The sequence below is a fragment of the Triplophysa rosa genome, unplaced genomic scaffold (genome assembly GCF_024868665.1).
Source record: "Triplophysa rosa unplaced genomic scaffold, Trosa_1v2 scaffold128_ERROPOS1212914, whole genome shotgun sequence".
Taxonomy (NCBI): Eukaryota; Metazoa; Chordata; class Actinopteri; order Cypriniformes; family Nemacheilidae; genus Triplophysa; species Triplophysa rosa.
The window spans coordinates 71793-88480 of record NW_026634127.1 but is presented as its reverse complement, the minus strand read 5'-3'; the positions used below and the strand labels follow the sequence as shown (position 1 = coordinate 88480).

Genomic DNA, 16688 nt, shown 5'->3' with positions numbered 1-16688 from the left:
TCCCTGAATACCGGTATAATTGTGTAAGCGATCTAGAAGTATTTTATGGTCTACAGTATCGACCGCAGCACTAAGGTCAAGCAGTACTAGGAGTGAGATGTTACCTTTATCTGATGCTATAAGCAGGTCGTTTGTAATTTTAATGAGCGCAGTTTCAGTACTATGATGCGGTCTAAAGCCTGACTGAAATTTTTCGTGTATGTCATTATTTTGTAAGAAAGAGCATAACTGAGTGGACACTACTTTTTCGAGTATTTTAGACAGGTAAGGGAGATTTGAAATCGGTCTATAGTTTCCTAGTTCATTGGGGTCTAGGATTGGTTTCTTGATAAGAGGCTTAATGACGGCCAGCTTAAAGGGTCCTGGGACATGGCCTAGATTAATTGACGAGTTGATAATGTTATAAAGAAGGGCGTTATAAATACGACGTTATAAAGACTATAAACAAACAACCATATACATCATACAGAGTTTGTGTGAGTTAGAAACAAGCTCGCATTACAGTAGGGAATGGTATAAATAACACGAGCGCTTTGGCCCTTCGTCACGACTCAACAAAGGCAATAAACCCAAAATAAATTCTAAATATAAAAAGACATTATAAACATGACATTTGTTGCCTCTAGTGGGAACATTATTACTGATTATTAGGACTAATGTTGTCTTTTTTCACGTTGCGGATTTGCAGATCACAAACACACGACAAACTCGACTCATGTTAGTCCGTAACAAAGTCTTTTACAATGAAAATATACTTACAGGCTGCGAATCTGAAGCGCCAGCGAAGTTTTAATGGTTGGAATGGCCCCACTTTTTAACCAAAGCTTTCGTGCACTGCCAAGTCTTAATCTCTCTCCCAGGTTCGTATAGCAATCTTCGGTGAAATGCGCTGCACAAACTTGAACATTCGGATTGTACTTTTCTGGAACAGTGTTGTAAATAAAATGTAACCATTCGTTTTTAGTTGTCCTTTTGGCATGGCAAACAAAGAGTCTTTCTTTTCGCAACGAAACACACAGCGTCTCCGTGACATGGCTGCGGCGGTGACGATACAATGAGATTTACAAGTACGCCCACCTCACTTGCGTTTAGATTTGGGCGATCTTAAGTCAAATCATGTTACGAAGTGACGTTTGTGCAATTTTACGTGTCTAATACATGCATGGGAAACTTATAACACACCAAAGACACAGAAAAACACGCATTTCCGCCATATGACCCCTTTAAGACTAGTCCCAGACTAAAATAAATGTTTGAGCTGTCTTAACTGAAAATCCTGACATATCTTAAAATATGTTGTTGCCATTGTTTTGTCTCAAGATGCACACCAGCAGTATTTTTATGCAAGGCATTTAAAAAAAAAGTGACATTAATATTCTAATTTAACTAAGTCATAGTCCTGGTTTAAGCTAAGCCTTGATTGTTGTGCCGGTAAGAGATGAATGGGGGATTGTCCTAGAAGAAATCTGTCAACAAAATGAATACAAAGGTCCACAATATCCAAGATGTGATTGCAAAAAATATGAAAAAATTCTGTAACACCAGTGCTATGTAAAAGTTAACGTACAGTCCTGCCACTTATAATATTTACTGCTTGCCTTTGTTCTATAGCAATCACGGAGAGTATAACCAACTTCAGACACTAGGTAAAACACTTAGAAGCAAACTTGAGCACTCAGAATCCGAAACAATTATACTGATGTTCGGACATGTCATTTTTGTACTCTGATAAGTGAATGACAAATTTACTTGTCCGAAGGACAACCACATGACAATGCTTAATGTCAAGCCCTGAAAAACATGCACTGAAGTTATGTAGATGGTTGATTATTTGTCAAGGTAAGTATAATGTTTTCATAGATTAGAAATAGCTTTTAAAATACGCAAACTGGCAAACCTTAAAACACTATTGGTCTTGACCAGAGGTAGGTAGTAACGCGCTACATTTACTTCGTTACATTTACTTGAGTAACATTTTGGAAAATATGTACTTTTTAAGTAAAATTAAAAGTGTGTACTTTTACTCTTACTTGAGTAAATTTCTAATAGAAAATCTGTACTTTTACTTCGTTACATAACTTACATTGCGTGACGTTCCTTCGTTCCTTCATTTTAAAATATGCTTTTTAAAACGCGTTGTTTATTTCAAGGTTGTCGTCTCTTCTTACGGGCATTCCCGAGTGATCGATTCTTTTGAGTTGATTCTTTTGAAAGCATTAATTGAACAATGGGCAAAACCATCTGAATAGGCTAATGAATCAGTTCAAATGTTTTGTTCAGTTCGCAGCACGATCTGAATCATCTGAAGCAGGATTACTCACTCCTCGTAGCACCAAACTTAAGAACACGCAGAACACAAAGAGCGTTGGATGAAGTGGATATTATGATAAATGCCCGCCATATGCGCGCACCCGCGCAACCTGTTTGTCAGACACGCGTTACCTGTCAGACACAGAGACGTGGGCTTGCAGAAATATACATTTGAAGAACAGGAGGAAGAAAACTTGTTGATGGGCGTGTGGTTCACTGTTTACTGTTTGTTTACAAGTAAGAGCGTTTCACAACACACACGTGACACAACACGAGAAAACATGAGCTTTGTTCAAAAATGTGTATTTCATTTAAGAGAGCACTGCAGATGTTCTAGATCATCTTAGGAAATGCTCTGAGTTTAGTTCATGCTTTAGTTTGACATGTTCTATTATTCTAAATAAGTTGTGTAAACTACATTGACATCAGGACTAGATGAAATTTACAGAAATGCTTGTCTCTTCTGTGTTTGTCTATTCTTTAGTCTTTCTAGTATATTGCAAAGATATCTGCTTATGATAATTAAAAATATTGATTAAAATGTAATATTAAAATATTGGCGTTAATATTAATTTTATGTAGTAGGCCTATATAATCAGATACAAAGTAACTAAGTAACTAGCTACTTGAGTAGTTTTTTCATTGCATACTTTTTTACTTTTACTCAAGTAAATTTTAAAATAGTGACTTTTACTTTTACTTGAGTAACAATTTCTCTAGTTACTTGTACTTTTACTTGAGTAAAGATTTTGGCTACTCTACCCACCTCTGGTCTTGACTATTTAAATGAAGTGTTGGTTAAAGGAACATGACTTGGCCTTATAAGAAATTCAGTCAGAAGACATTTTTTCACTTTAATCTATGGAGACATCTATTCATTTGTGCTCCTGTGCACATCTTCTGAATGCGCATTTAGTGCAGCTGTACACATTTTAATCTGGACAATGTAGTTAGTTTAACATCAACGAGTAGGAATATTTGAATAGGAAAGCCAAGGTTGGTTTTAGGGTTGTTCCGATTGACGATAATATCATGTATCTACGATCCTCAGACATATCGGCTATAGCTGATTCGTTAGACGATAGTTGGCTGTTTGCCAATATATTTATATTAATTAATATAAAAATTAATATTACAAATGCGCATTGCGCATTTCTTCATGCAAGAGAGCTTGCAATGCACGCATGCTTTCCTCATGCCAGAGAGAGTTTATAATGTGCAGGTTTTGAGTTTTCCGCAAACGAGAGAGCTTGTGATGCGCGCGGATCTGGCTTTTCCTTGCAGGAATTGCTATGCTCGTGTAGAGAATTTAGCATAAGCCAAATGGTCGGAGTCATTGAAAGAAGAGCCATCAACCCCCTTCACTCCCCTTTCTCCTGGTTTCTTGATACCATCATCAAAAGACCAGAGTCAAAACCTCTCACTGAGAGTGTTGATAACCTTTTGTTTCTCTGTTGGATATTTTACGACTCCTAAGCTTCAAAGCAGAGGGGAGAAGTCTCTCGGTCTAATCTCAAACTTGGCTAACCAGAGAAACTTCTCTGACAAATAGGAACGTGTGATTCAATTGTCCTTTTCTATAAATATATCTAAATATCTACGGTATATGTCGTCGCTCTTGCCATTTTTAAATAATCTGTAATTGTTAAATAGGCAAGTTAAATCAGGCTTTGTTCGTATTCGTACCGCAGAATGAATCATGTCTTGATGCACATCAAACCTTAGCATATTTGATATATAAATGTTTGTCTTTACAGTTCCTCCTTGTTTATATACATTGTGTGACCGTAGAACACTTTCTTTTCATTATGTTATAATTGGAATGATATCTCATAAAGATGCAAATTAGCTGTTGAGTGGACAAAGAACCTCTTCCCTGCTCAACTCTGATTGGTCGATTCAAACTCAGGTGGGCATGCCCTCTCATGCGATCGTCATTGTTTTTTTATCATGTAGAGTAGAGTTTAATAAACAACCATATATATTCATTTGTGATGGGTTTTCTGTATTCACGCTCACAAACTTGGTTCCTTTTACTGTGTTTCGATTTACGCTACCTTTGCTCTAAATCCTGTTTGGTAAAGTCACGTTACTTATGGCCATGAGATAATGTAAAGTATATAATATCATTGAGGCATTCGCTGGACAAATGCATACAAGTATTGTTATGCTTTATATTACTAATCAGAGACCGTAAAATATGTATATTTGATCACGATTATTATACGTATTTTCCTTTGAGCTAAACTAATTCCTTGACTGAAATTGATGTTTTAAATAACTCATTTCATGGATATGATCTTGAAAGATCTGGTGGAGAATCATATGGTGAGCTTTGCTCATCAATATAATAACGTTAGCTAAAACCAGCGCACGAGTTGTTCCCGTTTGGCAATCAAGTAATAACAGCGCACGCAGGCATCAATGACGCATTTGGATTAATGATATTGACTTAAAGCAATAGTTTACTTTCTCTCGTTTAAAAGGTTGCGGTGGTAAGTAACAATGTTGCCAACTGCACTGAACTTACACTCTGATAGAATGCTAATTGCAGTCACACATGAGCATTTTCTAGCCACGTAAGCTTCTGTTTTTGTCCAGCTTGTCATAGATAAATACGTAATTGCCCCACCCCTCGATACTATCATGTATCGGCGATCCACAGGCTGGCGATAGAACGACCTGACTATAGAGAATATTGCCCAACACTAATAGGTTTAAACAGTTTGTTTCTAATGGAATTGTTAAGGACTGTAAGGGTTAAGACTGTAAGGGTTAAAACTGACTGAAGTTGTCATTGCAACAAGAGCTTTTTTATTTAATTTTTAACTTATATCATTTAAGTTTTCATTGTTTACTGATGTTTATTTAAATGTTACGTGTGCCGTTTCAGTGACGGATTTGTGCATTAAACATGGACGGATGTTAGGGATGGGCAATATTATATCGTTTGCGATATACTGGTAGAAATTCCCCACACGATAGGAATTAGTCTTCCCGCGATATAAATGATAAATTCTAGTTGATGATGTATTTCTTTGTGAGACCCATTCACAGCTCATATGTGAAGCGAAAACGGGTATAGCGGAGGGTGGACGTGAAGCTGAGAAAGAGTTTGCACTAAAAGCTCTAAATCTCGTTTAGGTTGGCACTGTAGATGCATCCGAGTTGATGTTTAGTCTCACTTTCGTTTTATTTAATTTGTTTGTTAAGTATTCGTTGATAGTCATAATGCGTTACACCACAACATTTAGTTTGGCTAAAAGTATTTATTTAAACATTTGTTTATGTATTATGTTATGCATGCGTGCGCAAAATGTTTAATATGATTTCTTGCCTGTTATATACAGGATGAACGGAGCGTCCCGTGCGCAGCTCGTGCCCACATGTGCTTTCATAGCGACACAGCGTGCACAGCACTGCTGCCTCTTTACATACAGTAGAAAATGCAAGTTTGTATTACGTTATTTTAAATACATTTATGAGCGTATAAAAGCATGGATTATTTAATTCGATTTCTTTTATCTGCGTTTTTCTGTTCTCTTTCTGTAGCGCGAGTCATAGACAGATTCATTGTATGTTGCTGTGAGAAGAGAAGGTTCACACAGTTCAAGAGAGAGTGATTGACAGCGTGATGCGATCGATCGTTTCCACCCAACAATAGAATATATACAGTTTTAGGTATGACATGATGTGTTTATTTATCTTTAGTTTATTTATCTTTTCTTTACTACAACCTTTTGAAGTTGAATCTCACTATTATATTTTATATTTACAAAAATACTGTAGGTATATTTTAGGAGCTGTTTGATTTGGGGTAGTTTTACTTTTTTATAATATTAGTTTTTCTGAGGGTCTAGACTACATGCAGCTACCATCACTTGACGCAAAAAAACAGCGGTGGATGGCGTTATGGATATATCGTAATTTTTATCGTTATTGCAACAAATACCAGGAATTATCGTGATAGAGTTTTAGGGCCATATCGTCCATCCCTAACGGATGTTTCATCTTCATTTATTTCATATTTCAATTTCAAGTTTTTAACTATTTAACAATTTCAAGTATTTAAATTAGGTCCATATTTCTCTTCCACTCGTCATGTGGTTGCTACATGCAAATATAATAATATAAATAATATTTATATAAACGATATATATTTCCCATCCACCGTTGATTTGTCCATTACCACCGCAATGGTAAAAAACTGCCACCGTCACAGCCCTAGTTACAAATCATATTTTCATGTTAAAAAAAACTTTCAGAAACCCATACGGACGATGGGGGAGTGTGTCGAGCACAGAAATACTACGTCGCACATCCTAACTCGTTTTTTGACAAGTTGACCATGTCAAGCATGAGAAGCCAGCATGTTTAACATTGTAAATAAGTCAGAATGCATTACACACCGTTGCGTCCCCCCTTTAAGCATTTTTGGCTGCAGAAATCACAAAAAATCTCTGCAAAATCCTGTGGGGACTGGAGATTGCTTTGTTTAAAGCAGTCACATCCTAATGATGAAAGCTTGCTCTGATGATAAAAAACATTGAGAGCAAGTCAATGGGTACCGCCGTTGTTCAGTTACCAACTCTGTTCAAAATATCTTCTTTTGTGTTCTGTAGAATAAAAGAAAGTCATACAGGTTTGAAATGACAAGAGGGTGAGTAAATGATGATTCTCATTTTTGGGTGAACTGTCCCTTTAAAAAAACGTATATCCAAAAAAATTGACTAGCTGGGTTTTCACAGGCAGGGTCACATATCTATAATATAATGTTTCTCAACAGGGGTGTTCCGAAAACATTGAGGCATTTGCGAATTTACACCAAAGAGTCAGTTTAACTTTAAATTATTTGCAAACTAATATTACCTGCTACAGGAGAACTTCTCTAGGGCTTGAGCCGTGAATTATTTTAATTTAGCCGTGAAAGTTTTTGGCCACACACACCACATGAATGACAAATATTTCTCCAGCAGTTGAGCGCAAGAGTGCAAGCAGTACTCATGCCTTGTGCATCCAAAATTCTCTAATCTTGCCCCTTCCACGGATATGGCTCTTCATGCTGCTGAAGATAATATTTTATGAAGATCAAATCTTTTGTGAGCGGCTTTAACCAATCACTTAAAAAAATATTGTCAGGAAATCATAAAACATTTCAACAAACCAGGGGCCCGTAACGCGATTACCTCTTTGACTGCACAAAACTTTTAAATTACGAGAGAAAGCGGCAAGCGCGCTGTGATTTCACCGGTCATGGCATTTCGCATTCATAGGCCTTGAGACCGCGGAGCATCGTGTGCTTCTACAGCACTAAACTATGAGAGAAAGCAGCAGCCGCGCCATACACTGCATGGCGATTCCTCCGCTCTGTCGCGTGTGAAATAGGGGTTGAATGACCTCAGATTGTTTTGAAGTCAACTATTATGTGATAAAAGTCATGTTGATGAGGACTAGTCGATGACGTCATTAATAAATAAAATAAGAGCTAGGGAATGAATGTTTTGCAAAAATATTTGATGGGTGTGGGCATTAACAGTAAGACACTTGTGTGTGCGGGCTGCGGGAGAATGGCGGGACTCCAGCAAAATAGCCTCTTAATATCTAGTATCTAAATACAAATAAACTGTTGTTCATATAATGCACAAGAGCAACAACAACTAAACTAAAATAAAACAATTTTAAAGCGTGTAGGCGGTGGTAGCGGGGCAATGCAATAAAAGAGCAGCTGGTGGTTCTCTACAGAAGCCTATTGTTACTTCAGATCTGAAGCGTCATGTGTATACAGACCAAACTTCCCTGACATTTACAACAAGTCAACTGAAAGAGTCATGTCCACTAATAGATGACACAACAGAAAAATGTGTTGAGTTTGTTTGTCACGGCGTATGACTTTAGAACAACGTCAATATAATGCAGCAGATTCTTTATCATAGTGAACAAACGCAGCACCTCAGTGACACAGCAGCCAATACAAGAAACAATTTTATTTATCCTGTTTATTTCATGTTTTATTAAATGGGGAACAAGTACAAAAATATAATATTAAAAGATCTGCGTGTAGAAGCTAGCACATTGAAAGGCTTTTACCGGCTTCAAATCAAATCGTGAATGTTGCGTATGAAAACAGGACACATTGTGAATAGGGCTGCAACTAACGATTATTTTAATTGTCGACTAATCTAACAATTATTTTTTCGATTAGTCGACTAATCTTAACGATTATTATTTTTATTAATCTAATAAAGATTTTTTGGATTACCTTATTAATCCTTTGGCAAACTTTGCAAATAAACAATAAATTCTAGTATTTTCTTACATTATAAAGCAAATTATACTTTTTACATACATTTTATAAATATTGTTGTTTTAACATTTTAATCTGTGTTTACATTAAAATCACTATCTTCTTTTAATTAAGTAGTTTTAATTTTAAAAGTAAAAAAAACTGATTTTTTATGTACTTAAGTACTGTTTTAAAGGTAAAGAAAATAAAATAAACTTAGCTCTGTATACTGTGGTAGGTTATATGAGACCAGTTTTTTTATTGCATTTATGCTTTTTGTTGTCTTTATGTTGTTCCAATTGCTTCCATTGTTTCCCTCACCTGTAGGTCGCTTTGGATAAAAGCGTCTGCTAAATGACTAAATGTAAATGTAAAAACATTAAAAAATGTGTTTATGAAATACTAGAGCATGATATATGCTCTGTATTTTTTTCCTCCAAGTAATATCCGACTCTATTTTCAGTCTCATAATGTTAATAAAAATACTACTATCTGTCTCGGGTTATTGTACAAAACTATCACCCTATAAAAGACTCTAATGCAGAGTGGCGTTAAAGCGAGCCCGCGCACCCGGAACTCAGAATGATGCGCTTAATGCATTCGCTTCGTTATTTACAGTTATGCGCATCCCGGACGCACAATGATGCGCTTAAAGCACCTACTCCTTCTGAAGTCCCGGGGATCATTTTGCTCCCCAAAGTAAATAATAGTTAGTACACAACGAGAAGAGATGATATGTTGCATGTTGAACACATAGTGCGTTGCATCAATCTGACAGTATACAGTTAAATCAGAGGTTTAAAAAGAGTTATTTTGTATGAAGATGCAAAATATTCAGACCGCTTCCAGTGCTTCTAATTAGCTAAGCTACACTCAGCGAGTAACGTTAACTCACAGTCAGCACCAGCGGAGGTCAGAGTTTCTTAATTATGCTATATTGGTTTATTCCTCGCGTAAAGCTATTGATAATGTATTTCTTCTTGTTTTTCTTTTTACATTAGTAAATATTCATTTTCAACACCAATTTTGAAACCTTAAAATGACAACCTTTTTGGTTTTTGGCAGGTTGCTGGGAAGTGCACTTGCGAACGCACATGGAGACTTGCGGTGCGGAGCTAGGATCGAGTATAGCATAGAGAAACACAAGCTGCGTGCAAGTGTCAAGTTTAAACAGCTTGTCCTTTTAGAAAGTTTAAGAGAAGCGGTGTTTTGGTAGATGTGCAGCGCAGCGCAGTGCAGTTCCAGACATTCACAGAGGCCCCGCGTGCTTCTCTAGTAACGAAAGCAGGACCAACAAAGGCGGAGCTACCAATACTCCGTTTTTCATCATTTACACCCAGGTCCCGTTTAACACTGGGAACAAACGAGATATCAGTAGTTTTAGCAGCATTCAGTACAAATGGAAATCTTATCCAGTATTACATTTAGTCGCTCTAAAACAGTGATTGTGCATCAAAAGGTTTCAACCATGTCAGTACGCAAATGAGCGTTCTAAGGAGTGCATTTTTAATTTTGGTCGCGTACCTGCGCACCACTTATGTGCAGCCCTGATCATTATAATGTATTTAGCTGTGCAGTTGGATCGTTGGATCATGTACACAGCGACAGTATGAACTCTCGACTCGCACGTGAATGACTCATTTGAACCGATTCATTTACACTTTTTTTATTGAACTTTTCAGTCACTAGCGAGTATATAGAATTATAGAATATAATTCTATAGAATTTTTAAGATTTACTTAATTAATATTGCATATAGGAATTTATAGCCTGTTTAATATTTGACCTGTGTTTCTCTTTATCTTAAATGTGTGCTTTCACTGTGCGTGCTTGTGTGCGTGCTTGTCTGTGTGTGTGTGTGTGCATGCGTGCGCGTCCATGTGTGCGCGTCCATGTGTGTGTGTCTATGTGTGTTAGTACATGTGCATATTGTGTGTGTGGAGTGTTTTGTATGTGGGTATGTTTGTCTTCTGTGTTTTCACCTTTTTCTTGTTTTTACAGGTATAACTTAAATTGTTTTGCTTATAGTCAATATGTCTTATGTACAGCTGCTATGTAACAATGAAAATTGTAAAAAGCGTTATATAAATGAAGTTGAATTGAGCTGAATATAAGAGATCATTGAATCATTTAAAGTGAACCACAGAGAATGCAAGATGTGAATGAGCTTTGCTCATTTAGTAAGACTGGTTAATTCAGTTGGCTTTTGCGGGCTGAAAAGTTAGTTGAAAATGCTAAAAAAAAGCTTTATTTGATAAAAAAAAGTCTGTTTGGTTGAGTAAAAGTAATGTTTTATATAACTTAATAATTGTCATTTTCATCTAATTTTTATGTTTTAACATGCAAAGTGTTTTGTTAAGCCACTTAAAGGTACAGTAGGCCTACGTGTGTGTGTGTACAAGATCATGATGGCATCACCTCCGCCTCATTTTGAGCTAGGAAGAACCCTGTGTATCTAGGAATTTTACTTCAGTTTACTATTAGGGATGTAACGATTCACCGTGAGCCGGTTGAAAATCGGTTGTAATGAGCAACGATTCAAATCGGTTGAGGCTTGAACTGAATCGCGATACATTTTTTGAATGTTTGTTTCAACTCATTTTTTCAAAATAAATCGTGAGTAAATCGTGACTAAATCGCATCGTGAGATCAGAATCGTGACTCGCATCGCATCGTGAGCTGAGTGAATCGTTACATCCCTATTTACTATAGTAAATATCACTACAGTATACTTCAGTAATTTACGTGGACAAATATACCTCTATTGTATAGTATAAAAATATAATACACAGAACTTAAAAATAAAACAAATGTAGGTAAACAAAAAATTATATGGCCTTAATTTATCCATCTGTATGTAACATTAATGTAATTTGTCAGTTACCTGCCTATTCATGAAGAACTGCATATTTTTTTAATGATGACAACAGATGTTTTATACTTGTGCTACAACTGTTTGGCCTCTGTAGCACCAGTGCTATGTGCAAAAAAGTGTAGTCAGTGCTGTCCTGACACTAATAATAATTACTGCTTGCCTTTGTTAATACTCTCCATGATTGCTATAGAACAAATTTAGGTGGCTGCAGCGGTACCCTGTCCACTGATCTCCAGAAACATCTTTGCTTTTCCAATATCTTCAGCATATTTGACCCCTGTTCATCTCTGTGACTGTGTGATGTTGACATTCATCTTTTTAAATCAAGGGAAATACTCTTGCACAACATTCATTTCCTTATGTTCAAGAAGACAACCAGGCCTTCTATCATGTTAAAATAACTTGTTGAGGGCACCCTTTAATTAAAACCTCTGATGTTTGTTACATTTTTCAGATTCTGCATGTAAACTTCTGTGATCTTTATTTTGTGTGTGTAGGACTCACAGCAGCCATCACCTTTAGCTCTGCTGGCAGCGACCTGCAGTCGGATTGATGAAAGTGATGCGGTGGACCAGCAGCAGCAGCAGCAGCATCACAGCAGTAATGGCTGGCACATGGTCCCGACAAGCACTCAGACTGTCACCAGCTCCAGTAACACAACCTCTCCCACAGCGGCTGAGAAAGGCCAACAGATGATGTCCACGGTTCACCAGCAACAGCAGTATGTGATGACATCATCACAAAACCTTCAGGGTCAACAGGTGCTCACGGCCCTCTCTGGTGTCATGCCAAATATCCAGTATCAGGTGATCCCACAGTTTCAGACGGTGGACGGGCAACAGCTCCAGTTTTCTCAGACACCTCAGGATGTGTCGGCCGCATCAGCCGGGCAGTTTCAGCTCGTGTCCTCGCCCAGTGGTAACCAGCAGCTCATCGCCACCTCCACCAACCGAGTGACCGGGGCTGGTAACATATTAACCATTCCTGGTCTATTTCAACAAGCCATACCTCTACATAACATCAGTCTGGGTAATGCTATGCTGCCCGGTCAGACGCAGTTCCTCACCAATGTGCCTGTCCCATTGAATGCTAACATCACGCTTCTTCCGGTCGGTTCCGCTACTGCCACGGGTGCTGGAGGCGACGTGAGCTCTGGAGGAACGCTAGCAACTTCTCACCTGCTGCAGAACGTATCGTCTTCGGGCCCGGGAGGGTTCTGCCCCACATCTAGCAGCACGCAGACTGCTACGTCGTGCGGCATTACGTTTACTCATAGCAGTAAGAGTGAGATGGCGAAAAGCTTTCAGAATGAGAACAGAGATGGACAGAAAGCGGGTCAAACTCAGATCTTCATCCAGCCGCAGCAGGTCCTGCAGGCCGTTCAGCCGGCCCCCACTGTTTCGGCCGGAGGTCCGGTGTTCGCCACGCAAACTCTGTCTCAGGATGGAGTGCAGAATGTCCAGATCCAGACCATCGCCAACGGAAGCCCCATCCTGATCCGAACCTTGGGTCCAAACGGTCAGGTTAGCTGGCAGACCCTTCAGCTGCAGAGTCCCGCTAATACGCAGATCACGCTGGCGCCTCTTCCGCAGGCCAGTGCAACGGGAACCGTGCAACTGTCCGGCCTTCAGACCATCAACCTGAACGCACTCGGCAACCCGGGACTTCAGATGCATCAGCTTCAGGGTGTTCCCATCGCCAACAATACAGGTTTGTCTGCTTTATGTCACCTTTTGTTGTTTATCTCTCATGTCTTAGTGCTGTGTGTGAAGAATGGTTTCAATCTTGTTGAACAGACAGGACTTTCCTTGGGCATTCATTTGTATTCTCAAGATGTAATGTGAACACAGATGAGCAAATGTTTATTTGACTAACCATTAACTGTCTGTCAAACAAAAACCTTGTTGTTCATTTTCTCCTTTGATTACTCCAGCTTTAATCCTCCTAGTAGCATGGCCTTGACAAAATGTTTATATGATCTCCTAGTTGTAAGTCGCTTTGGATAAAAGCGTCTGCCAAATGAATAAATGTAAATGCACTCATATTGTAGAAGTAAAGAAATGTATTTTCAGTGTTAAACAACTATCTATATATATATACAGTATACACTATATATGTTTACTAATGCTCTCGTGGTATTATTGCATATGAGCTAGAGATACTTTAGACATATTATGAACAAGTCAAAAGAGAATTTGCAATAATATCATAGATTGCACAGTTACCGGTCCTGGGAAAAATTGTTAGATGGCTTTATGATTTTAATCTTGACTAATACGTTAAAAGTAATACTCAAGTGCAGCAACAACAGTACACAGAGACCATAACACAATAGAATACAGTACACAATGATTTAAATAAGGGCCTATGGGTATAAAAAAATTAAGAAATACAATACAATAAACATAAGATAAAGATATAGAGAGTGTAAAGCTATGTATGTATGTAAATATGTACAAGTAAAACCTTATGTCAGAAGGCTTCCAGTAGCATGCAGACAGTGGCAAGGAACCAAAAACCCAATGATGTATATAAATGAAGAGAAAACCTTGCGAAAAACCAGAACCAGTTTAACACAGGCTAAACTTGTATAAACTAGCTAAGGTATATGTAAAAAATCATCTTAAAAACAGGCAAATAGAAAATAATAAAAGAGATCAATAAAAACAATGTTCAGGTTTATCTAATAGCTTGTTGTTGTGAGGACTTGCCTGGCCATAATTAGTTTTCGGATCCATCATCAGTCTGATTACCAGCCAGATCCAGCTTTGGTGAACTCAGGAAAATGAAGACAGACATTCTGAGAGTATAATATTATTCTATACCATTCAATGTTACAAGTAAATAAGTTAACAAAAGTCAGCCTAACAATCCTTTAAAGGATTTGGAGTGTAGAACAGTAGGATCATATGCAGGAGATGTTGAATATATGAGTTTTAAATCTAGATTTAAACTGACAGATTGTGTCTGCCTCTCATACATTACAAGGAGGACTGTACTAAAGTTTGGGTGCTAGATAGGAAAGTGATCTGCCTCCCGCACTTGATTTTGAAATTCTAGTTATTATCAGCTGGCTAGAATTCTGTGAGCGCAGCGAACGTGAAGGACTGTAATGCGACAGGAGCTCAGTCAGGTACTGAGGAGCTAAACCAGCCCTGCCAACCTGTACGCATTTTGACCACGAAGTAGGGTTGTACGATTTGACACTCTACTACGCAAAAACCTGGTGACACTCCTCTGCACTTGCAGGATAGCAGGCAGCGATGATTGACAAAAGGGTAAAATAGGGTTGTTCCGATTGACGATACTATTGTGTATCGACGATTGTCAGATATTTTGGCGATAGCTGATTCCTTAGACGATAGTTGGCTGTTTTCCAATAAATGTTGCATTTCTTCGTGCAAGAGAGCTTGCAATGCATATGGCTAAGGCTTTTTCTCACGCCACAGAGTTTGTAATATATGGGGTCTGAGTTTTCTGCATGCAAGAGAGCTTGTAATGTGCGCGGCTCTGGCTTTTCCACGCGTCAGAGAAAGTTATGTGCAGGGTTTGAGTTTTCAGGATGGAACGAAGCCAAGCTGGGTGAAAACCTGTCTTCCGGTGGAGACCGAACTGTTACTGCTTGTCAGTGGCAGGCCGTGCGTCTTTTCTGTACTTAAACCCGGAGGAGGAGAGCGAATTTTGCCATCTTCACCACTCTGGAAATGTTAAGCATTTAAAAACGGAAATATTTTTATCTGCTTTTCAGGGGGTTTGACGTGACATATTTTCCAACACGCGCTCTCTAGGTGGGAGTGTGCCACTAGCAACGTTTAACCAAAACCTAGGGTATGGCAAAATTTCCTTTGGCCATAAAACAGCGACATTCCAAAGTAACGGAACCATAAATTATACCACATCATATCAAAACAAAACGTGTACAAGAGAGCTGGTTTTATTTAACCAGCTCTCCTCCTTTCTCACGCAGAACAACCTCCTGGACTGCAACCAGTCTGGTTTCAAGAGCAGTCATTCCACAAAGACTGCACTGCTCTTGGTCATTGAAGCCCTGAGACTGGCAAGAGCAACCTCTAACTCATCTGTACTCATCCTACTGGATCTATCTGCTGCCTTTGACACCGTTAACCATCGCATCCTCCTGTCGAGGACCCCTCAAGGCTATGGGTGTCTCCAGAATGGTGCTACAATGGTGTTCAAGTCTTGCCTCTCAGGTAGGTCATTTAGAGTATCCTAGAGAGGTGAGGTCTCTGAGTCCCAACATCTCAATACAGGGGTGCCTCAGGACTCGGTGCTTGGACCGTTGCCCTTTTCTGTATACATGACATCCCTAGGTTCTGTCATTTGGAAACATGGCTTTTCCTATCACTGCTATGCGGAATGATACACAACTCCACCTGTCATTTCAGCCTGACGATCCGACTGTTTCTGCATGCATTTCAGCATGCCTGAGTGACATCTCACTCTGGATGAAGGACCATCACCTGCAGCTGAACCTTGCTAAATCAGAACTGCTTGTTATCCCGGCCGACCCGAAGATTCATCACAACCTCTCCATTCAACTAGGCTTAACAACCAACACACCTTCCAGAACGGACAGAAATCAGGAAGTGGTAATCTATGGTCAGCTTAACTTCACGGATCATGTTGCCAGCACCACCTGGTCCTGTAGATCAGTGGTTCTCAACCTTTTTGGATTACTGGACCCAATCACATCTCAAACCATCCTCATGAACCCCCAACGCTCACATCCCATCCCATTTTTGTTTCCCAGCACAACAACATATTTCCACTAAATTAGGAAAACAAAAAGATTAGTAAAGTCAATATATGTAAGCCTAACTTAAAATTACACGACCATTTAATGGTTTTCAGTTGCATTAAAATTAATACGCGATAATCACAGTTACGTCGCCAAAACATTCTATTTCAGTATCTCCAACAGTATAAACACACTTAACTGCAGTTTATTAACATTAATTTGTCAACAAGAACTTACACCAACCATTACTGATCAGTTACCGTTATAAGTTATCATTATATAATGTTTAATATGTGTAGAAAATGATTAAAAACAATAACAGCTTTACCAACGTGATATAGAGGCTAGGGTTGTTCCGATTGACGATACTATTGTGTGTCGACGATACTCAGACATATCGGTGATAGCTGATTCCTTAGATGATAGTTGGCTGTTTGCCAATATATGTTGCAAATTAATAT

General features: G+C 38.5%; 1 protein-coding gene across 1 annotated transcript in view; it reads left to right on the top strand.

Annotated features, from left to right (window-relative positions):
- The window catches only part of sp1 (sp1 transcription factor), a 60392-nt gene that overhangs the window by 11049 nt on the left and 32655 nt on the right, over positions 1–16688 (top strand). The window contains exon 3 of the mRNA XM_057326763.1: positions 11966–13178. Within this exon, the coding sequence (XP_057182746.1) occupies positions 11966–13178 (1213 nt within the window). The remainder of the gene's footprint in view (positions 1–11965; positions 13179–16688) is intronic.